This window comes from Enhydra lutris, unplaced genomic scaffold, assembly GCF_002288905.1.
Source record: "Enhydra lutris kenyoni isolate GAN:26980312 unplaced genomic scaffold, ASM228890v2 scaffoldscaffold111, whole genome shotgun sequence".
In the NCBI taxonomy this organism is placed as follows: Eukaryota; Metazoa; Chordata; class Mammalia; order Carnivora; family Mustelidae; genus Enhydra; species Enhydra lutris.
The window spans coordinates 1681933-1690997 of NW_019154195.1; the positions used below are offsets into that span (position 1 = coordinate 1681933).

The 9065-nt window shown below is 54.9% G+C and overlaps 1 protein-coding gene across 2 annotated transcripts in view; it reads left to right on the forward strand.

Annotated features, from left to right (window-relative positions):
* LOC111139543 (zinc finger protein 470) overlaps nucleotides 1-8847 on the forward strand; it is a 90281-nt gene extending 81434 nt beyond the window's left edge. For both annotated transcript variants that reach the window (XM_022491846.1, XM_022491845.1), the window contains exons 3-4: nucleotides 463-589; nucleotides 6708-8847. In XM_022491846.1, the coding sequence (XP_022347554.1) occupies nucleotides 463-589; nucleotides 6708-8176 (1596 nt within the window). In that variant the 3' untranslated portion in view covers nucleotides 8177-8847. The remainder of the gene's footprint in view (nucleotides 1-462; nucleotides 590-6707) is intronic.
* Nucleotides 8848-9065: the final 218 nt, after the last annotated feature.

The window sequence follows — 9065 nt, forward strand, 5'->3', positions numbered from 1 at the left end:
TCGATCATGTGTGTGTTCTTGTGCCTCGTTCATGAGGAGCTGGTTCTTGAACTTTCTCTGTGTCCGTTTCCCAGCCCCTATCTCAGTGACTGTAGCTCTGCAGGGCTCAGGATGGTGGGGTCGAACGACTGGATTCCATCTGCCCTTACTGGGCAACTAATGCACACGTCCATTCGCAGGGTCGTGGTCATCACCCCTTTGATTCCTGCTCTGTTTCTAAAGTGTGTGATGTTCTGCTCTAATCAGTCTCACGTTTGTTTTATTTCTATGTCAGAGGACCATCCCGATATAGGTAGGCACCAAGAACACTGAGTGGTCGGTCCCTTCAGGACTCCACACTGTGTTGAAATCACTCCAGAGACATCCCGAGCCTCCCCTAAATCCTCTTGGCTTTTCTGGCCATTTCTCTAGACCTCCATGAACAGGGCCCTGCGGTGAGTGGTTGTGGGTTTCCTCTTACAGGAATCAGTGACGTTCAGGGATGTGACAGTGGACTTCACCCAGGAGGAGTGGCAGCAGCTGGAGCCTGCCCAGAAGGACTTATACAGAGATGTGATGCTGGAGAACTACAGGAACCTGGTCTCTCTGGGTAAGGGGGCAGCTTCGCTGAATTACTCACCATCAGCCTGTCACTTGAGAACTACAAAGAAATAAGAAAAAGAATGGACAGATTTGACTCTGTAGAAAGTTTAAAGATAAAAATAAAGTTGACAGGTAATGAGGTGGGGAAATAATATTTACCACATATATAATAGTCAGAGGATTATATCAAGAGCTCCTAGTAATAAACAAGAGTGAAGTGAGAACCAGAATGACAGAAAGGTAGACCAAACATATGAGCTGGCAGTTCATAAGTCGAAATACACTAAATTACACTTTATAAAAGATTTTTAAACCTTGCCAGTAGTCAAAAGAAATGCAAATCAAGTCAAAGAAATACCGTTTTTGCCCACGAGGAATGATAATCATCGGCATCGTAAGGGTACGGGGAAAAGGACTTTCCTGTTTTCGGAGTATAAAGTTGGGATGGCAGTTTTGGAGGATCATTTGACGTTGTCAACCAAAATTTGAATGGTTGCATTTTTAGGGATCTGTCCTTTAGATATCTTCCTGTGAGTACGCAGACTTTTACATAGGAAGGAGAGGAGAAGTGACCTCAGTGCCCACCCGTGCAAGACTGACTAAACACATCAAATCGCATTCGTGTGACGGAGACCATTAAGTTCATCAAAGACAAACACTGTGTCTGGATGCTGACACGGGAAGATGTCCCTTAAACCACTGACTTCCAGAACGAGAATATGTTCCCATTTCTCTCACAGCTTTTGTGGAAGTATAATTTACCTACGATTCACTGCACATATTTTAAAGCAAACATTCTGATGCATTTTGATATCTGTATACGCTCGGGGGGAGTCCATCACCGTGATCCAGATAATGAATACATCCATTATCCCTTTGTAATATCGCCGTGTGCCTCCCACACCCACCCTCCGGTCCCCGGGCTGCCACTTTATGTTGAGTGCCCGATGGCACTGTGGTTTCTTTTGCATATCCTGAAATTTTGTATATACGCACTCATGCAGCGTGCTCTCTCTCTCTCTCTCTCTTTGGTCTGCTTTCTTTCGCTTGGCTTAATTATTTTGAGGTTCACCCATGTTGTCTGTATCAGTAGTTCACTTCTCTTCATTGCTGAGTAGTATTCTGCTTCACGGAGAGACCACAATTCGTTCATCCGTTCAGTTGTTGGTGGACATGCGGGTTGTCTCCAGTTCTGAGCCGCCGCAGATGGAGCCACTGTGAACCCGTGTGTACGGCGTTCACGGAGGACCTGTGCTTTCCTTTCTCTTGAGCAAACACTGGGGAGTAGAATGGTTCAATCACGTGGTGGGTGCATATTACCCCTTCAGGAAACTGCCAGACGTTTTTCCAAAGCAGCGGTGCCGTTTTCCATTTCCGCCCGCAGAGCCCGGGACTTCCAGGTGCTCCGTGTGCTGGTCGAAGGTTTGGGTGCGCAGTCTTGGTCATTTGAGCCATTCTCAGGGGTGTGTGGTGGTGGTGGTGGTGTTGGGCTTTTGGTGTCCTGTCTGAGAGACCATTGCCTGATCCGAGGGCACTAAGATTCACTCTGGTCTTTCCTCCTAAGACTTTTGTAATTTTGGCTCGTCATTTAGGTCTTCGGTCCATTTTGAGTTAATTTTCGTGAATTGTGCAGGAAAGGGGTCTAATGTCAGTCTTGCATGTGGGTATCCAAGGGCCCCAGGACTCATTGCTGAAGAGCAGAAGCTTCTAATTTCATGTAGCCCAATTTGTCAGTCATTTTTCTCTGGGATCATGCTTTTGATGTCCTCTCTAAGAAATCTTTGCTTATCTCAAGACCGCAAAGGTTTTCTTCTTTAAGTTGTACAGTTTTATGTTTTAGGTTTTATTCTGTGATCTTTTAATTTTGTAATGATGCAAAGTGCTAATTGAAGCTCTTTTTTTTTTTTTTTTTCCCCATCAAATGAATATCTAGTTGTCCCACCACCGTTTCTTGAAAAGGTTGTACTTTTCCACTGGAAATTCCACGGAATTGCTTTTGCACGTCTGTCAAAAATCAGTCATCCATGTGTGTGGGGGGGGGTCTAATTCTGGGCTCTGTTCTGTCTCCTCCGTCTATGCCTGTCACGACATCAACACCGTGTCATTTGATCTTCTCTCAGTTTCTGCCTTTATGACCTGTGCTCACTCTAGACAGCTTGCAGTCCTCACGACCCTCTGCGTGTCCTGGCCCATGCCCGTGAATTACATGGTAGCTGGCTGCTGTGAGAAGTCACTGTTCCCAGCCTTCATCGGCTCTGGGTACATTTTCAAATCCTTTTGGGTGTTTTTTCCCAAGCTTGGGTAGTTTCCATGTCCGCGTGTTCTGATCAGGAATCTGATGCTCGCAGATCTCCAGAACACTCTCTCTGCTCACGCGGCCTGTCAGGCTTTGCCTCAGTGTCCACCCTCCTCCCAGTAAGGCCCCACGCCACAGCCTGCAGCCTTTCTCCTGGCAAGCTGGGTGGTCGTAGGGCCTGCCTCTCTGATCCCACCTCTCAGGTCACGTTGCCCTTTCCTGGCTGATGTCCATTGTCTTACAACCTTCGTTTTACATATTTTGTCTTCCCCCTTCCCCATTGCTTTAGGCTGTAGGCTGAAGGGAAATCTTATCCCTGTTACTCAATCTGGGCCAGAAGCCCCATTTGAGGGGGGCGGGGAGTGGGCATTCGTGTGTGTGTCTGTGTCTGTGTACAGGTTTGTCGTCTGTACTTTTTAAAAAAGGTGTGCATGGGGAGAAAGTTCTTTTTTTAGGGGGTGGAGAAAGTTCTAAAAATACGACCCAAATGGTTAACACAAGTGAGATTGCAGGAGACTTCCGCGTTGTTATTTTTTGATGTTTGATGTTTAATAACAAGGGTGAATTACTTTGTGATCAGAAACAGTCTTAGAATTATCAAATATGGGAAAAGAAACTATGAAAGACAAGAGATCTAGTTCCACAAAAACGTCCCTACTTAGATGCAAAGGAGTGAAGAGCGTCGTGCACATTAGTGGCTTTTTGCCCAAGTGACCTCTGCAGACGCTGTCCTGTTAGCGGTTCCCTCAGCTGCGCCAAGAAAGCCCATGTCCACGCCCGCCACGGCCGCACGTTGGCGGGCCGCTGCTGTTTGCGGGCCTGTTGGTGAAGCGCCGTGGGGCCGGTTGGTTTAACTGGGCTGATGTCAGGCTGTCTCTTCACAGCTTTCCAGAGCTGAGAGCTAAGTGTTTGCTTTTCTGCAGATGACCTCTCGTGATGGGTTTAATCCACGAAAGGAGGCCGCCTGCTTCCCCTGCCCGCTTGGATTGCAGGGTGTGTGGCATCCTGCTTCTCAAGGCTGTTTGCTCCAAAGGACTCGCAGCAGTTTCCCAGCTGAGACTCTGCCTGCTTTGACCTCTGCACCCTGGCCTGTTGACACCCCGGCAGGTCTCAGACCCCACCGGCCCCGTCCGGATTCACCATCCCCTTCCTGTCCCCACCCCACAGCCTTCATGTCCCGTGCTGCCACCTGCCCTAACGGCTGAGCATCTGGCACACCCCAGGGGGACCAAGCCGCAATCATTCCCCTACCTTAAGTATTTCCCACATTTTTTCCTCTGGGATAGGAAAGCACCTCAAGGCAAAATCAGTGACTCCTCAGGGCGCATGGCTCTGGGATCAGACCGCTTGAATCCCAGCTCTGCCTCGAATGTGCTGTGACCTGCTTCCCAGACCCTCAGTTCCCTCGTCTGTAAAATGGGTACACTCAGGAGTACCTGGCTCGCATGTGGTTGTCAGGGCCGTGTGGGATGATCCATGCAGATGGCTTCGCGCCACGCCAGGCATGATGCCCAGGGAACGTTCATCTGACGGCCTCTGTGTGCCAGGCGGTGCTGTAGGAGCTGGGCCCCGACCGGTCCGTGCCCTCCTGGAGCTCAGTCCACAGGGAGGCCGGCAACAGATCCAGGCAAGAGCAAGTGGGAGGGACGACAGGGAAGGCCTCCCTGCAGCGGATGTTAGCTGGGGGCCGAAGGGTGTGCACTGTTGGGAGGGGGGGATGGGGTGGTGGCAGGTGCAAAGGCCCGGAGGCAGGAAGAACTTGGCAGGGACAGCTTTGCTGGGAATAAATAGGGAGCCACAGGGCAAGTGTGACTGACAGCAAGTGAGCTGGGATGGATGGCGGGAGACAGGAGAGGGGGGCCTGGCTCTGTCCTGAGGACCCTGTAGGCCGGGGGAAGGTGCTGCCTTTGATTCCGGACACTCAGCATGCCCAGGAGACACTGGAGGGTTTCACCTGACTCTTAAGAACATCCTCTAGCTGCTGTGGGAAATGGTTGTAGAGGGGCGAGGGCAGTGGAGGGTGGTGGATCTTGCTGCATTTCGGCCAGAAAATCCAGGTGGCTAACTTGGTCCGTGGCAGGGGTGAGAGGCGAGATTTGGTCTAGTCCGAGCTATTGTGCCCGTCCAGTGGCTCCTGCTCCCCATCTGGATGGCGGGAGGAAAGGGGTGAATCAAGGCTGACTGCTCCGTCTTTTTTTTTTTTTTTTTTAATTTTTTTAAGTGGTAAGACACACCAAAACTTCAGCATTTTAACCATTTTGGGTGTGCAGCTCCGTGGTGGTGAGTACGCGCACACTGCTCCGCCGCCGCCCCCATCCGTTCACAGAACTCTTTCTTCTTGCAAAACTGAAATTCTGTCCCCATTAACGTCCTCTCCGCACCCCGTGCCCCAGCCCCTGGCGCCACGGTCTGCTCTCTGCGTCCGTGAGTGTGATGACTCCAGGGACCTCCCAGGACTGGGGAGGAGCCTCCCGTGTCTGATTGACTGTGCTAAGGCTTTTGGGTGAGGCTCTTTTTCTTGTTGATTTTGGGGGGGCTGGGGTTCCCGAGCCACAGGTTCTGAAGGAGACGTGCTAGGCTTGCAGTAGCCAAGAGGGACACCACGTAGGCTTTCGCGCACTTGTCAGCAGAGCCCAGAGGAGGTCTGGGTGAGGTGCACCTCTGGGAGGCGTCAGCATACGGAAGATCCTGCAGTCCACACTCCCCCGGCCTGGCCCGGCCTGACTTAGGGGAGGGTCTGGGACGCCAGCACTTGCGGGCTGGGTTGGGGTTTTGATGGGGCAGCAGGAACGGCCGTTTCACCCCTGCTCTGGTTGCCTCGTACGAAGGAGGGCCCCGTGGCCTTATCCTCATTTTTTTTTTTTAAGATTTTATTTCTTTATTTGACAGACAGAGATCACAAGTAGGCAGAGAGGCAGGCTCCCTGCTGAGCAGAGAGCCCGATGCGGGGCTCAATCCCAGGACCCTGGGATCATGACCTGAGCCGAAGGCAGAGGCTTTAACCCACGGAGCCACCCGGGCACCCCTATCTTCATATTTTTCATGAGATTTTTGTGTAAGATCTCACGGTTTTTAAATGTTGTGAATGAAGCCGTTAGATCCACGATACAGAATCTGGAGCTGGGGAGAGTCCTCTAGACTGGAAACAGAGATTTAGGAATGAACAGGATACACGCGGGAGGGGATTGGAGCCGCAGCATGGCCGGGACTAGCAGGCAGGGACGGATGTGCAGTGGTAGGAGGGTCTGGAAACAGCACCAAGGGACACCCGCTGCTCCGGGAGTGGGCGGCGGTGGAGGGGTGAGGGGCACTGAGGGTACAGGCTTGGCTGCCGCGGGGGACATGGAGGATAACCAGCACGTGACACGCAGATGCCCGCTGGCATCTTACCGTTTCTAGTAGGAGTGCTTGGGGAAGCCTGAGTGGTGGGGACAGTCAGGACGGAGCCCGGAAGCAGGGAGCCTAGGGCACTGCCTCAGGGCTCGGGTCTGCAGGAGCCCGTGGTCTGCTCCATCCAAGCCAGCCTGCCTCCTGTTGCTTCTCCTTAGACGTCTCTCTTGGAGCGCCCGGCTGCTGGACGTCCTTGTCATTGCTCTCCCAAAGGGACCCTTCTTGTTCCCTCTGCTCCTGTCATGTCGCTTCTGCTTCTTTGAACCACCTTTGTCACCAGCTCATTGCCTCCCCTCCGATCAGCAGGGTGTCCTTTGCGTCTGCGTCGGAGCCCTGCTGTGTCTCTGACTTCCCATACTCGTCCATCCGGCTTTGGCTGGTCCCCTCCTCCCAGCATTGTTAACCCCCTGCGTTTCCTCTTCTCTTTCCCCTCCCCCAGACTTGGAGACTAGACCTGAAATGAAGGAGTCGGGGCCACAGGAGGACAGTGCGGAAGACAGACCGCCCGCTGGGGTGGTCGCGGAGGGACCCCCGAGACATGGTGCTCACGGTCTGGCCTCTGACGGAGCGTGGACGCAGGGCGAGCGGGTGGAGAGGCAGCTGGGAAGCACAGGGACCCATCCTCAGCGGCCGGAGCTTTCCCCGGGGCTGCCCCCCGCAGGCCGGGAGTTTCAGGTCTTCACCCTGCAGAGCTCCGGGCCAGTCCTGCCACGGTCGGAGGGCCCGAGGGAAGAGGGGACCCGGGCACTGGCCGCGCATGGGAAGACCTTCTCCAGGGACCCGGCCGTCAGCCCGCCGACCCGACCAGACGTGGACAGGAGGTCCTACGGCTGCAGCGCGTGTGGCAAGGCCTTTAGCCGGAGCTCGTCGCTGATGAAGCACCAGCGCATCCACACGGGCGAGAAGCCCTTCGAGTGTGACGCGTGTGGGAAGCACTTCATTGAGCGCTCGTCCCTCACCATCCACCAGCGCGTGCACACCGGGGAGAAGCCATTCGCGTGCGGCGACTGCGGCAAGGCCTTCAGCCAGCGCATGAACCTTGTCGTGCACCAGCGCACACACACGGGCGAGAAGCCCTACGTGTGCGCCGCGTGTGGGAAGGCCTTCCGCAAGACGTCCTCGCTGGCGCAACACGAGCGCGTGCACACCGGGGAGAAGCCGTATGCGTGCGGCGACTGCGGCAAGGCCTTCAGCCAGAACATGCACCTCCTCGTGCACCAGCGCACGCACACGGGCGAGAAGCCCTACGTGTGCGACGCGTGCGGCCGCGCCTTCAGCCAGAACATGCACCTGACCGAGCACCGGCGCACGCACACGGGCGAGCGGCCGTACGCGTGCAAGGAGTGCGGCAAGGCCTTCAACAAGAGCTCGTCCCTCACGCTGCACCGGCGCCGCCACACGGGCGAGCGGCCGTACGCGTGCGGCGAGTGCGGCAAGGCCTTCAGCCAGAGCTCCTACCTGATCCAGCACCAGCGCTTCCACATCGGCGTGAAGCCCTTCGAGTGCAGCGCGTGCGGCAAGGCCTTCAGCAAGAACTCGGCGCTCACGCAGCACCGGCGCGTGCACACCGGCGAGAAGCCCTACGCCTGCGCGGTCTGCAGCAAGCACTTCACGGGCCGCTCGTCGCTGCTCGTGCACCAGATGGGCCACACGGGCGAGAAGCCGTTCGCGTGCGGCGAGTGTGGCAAGGCCTTCAGCCAGAGCGCCTACCTCATCGAGCACCAGCGCATCCACACCGGCGAGAAGCCGTACCGGTGCGGCCAGTGCGGCAAGGCCTTCATCAAGAACTCCTCGCTCACGGTGCACCAGCGCATCCACACGGGCGAGAAGCCGTACCGGTGCGGCGAGTGCGGCAAGGCCTTCAGCCGCAACACCAACCTCACGCGCCACCTGAGGATTCACACCTAGGGGGCGGCCTGGGGGGACACCTTGTCCCAGGGCTTCCCTTCAGGGGCCTCCAAGTCCACTGCAGGGCGGGTAGGATCCATCAGACCCGCTGGCAGTGCGACAAGTCCGACAGGTCGCCCACCGCTGGCACCCTGGCTGAGAGGAGTCCCACCCTACCCGGGCCTTACGACTGGGGCCTCGTGGACGGCTCCCTCCCCGCTGGGCACCTGCATGCCCACAGCAGAAAGGGAGTCCCTCCGGGTCTGACGCACTGGGGGTCATGGTCAGGGCCGTTGCTATGGCTGGAAACTCCCAGGAGCTCCAGGAACCCGGCATCAGGGTTCCAGGCCGTGGGAATGACATATAAGGGCCGGGACGAGGCATTTGGTGTCTCTGGGCGACACTCAGTAGGAAAGCAGGATGGGCGGGGGGAGATGGACTCGATAACTGAACGTGGGGACATCTCTGGACCCTAGATCTGGTCCAGATGTCAGGTCGTCATCCTCCATGAAGTCCCTCCTGGGGTGGAAGCCAGAGGGCCCCTCCCTCCACCCGTCCCTGAGCCACCATGCTAGAGATGCTGGCAAGCTGTCTCTGGGCAGAAAAGGTGGTTTTCAGAGTCTGCGAATAACAGTAAGCACTTTGGATGCCGAAGTTTCTCAGTCTGTTAAATTTTTTTTAAATAAAACTTTTAATTAAGAGAGTCTGGTGTAATTTTAAACTGTCGTCAGGTGCAAAAGATATAGGCACCAGTGGTCCCGTCGAAATCTGCCTCAGTGCCTGTGGGAGACAGGGAGGGCGGGCAAACACTAGCAGGCTGGGTATTCAGGTTTAAAGACTTAGCTTAGAAAGTTTGCGTATCTGGGCACACACTCCGTTTTTATAGTGATTTTGCAGTTAAAGTTGAAGG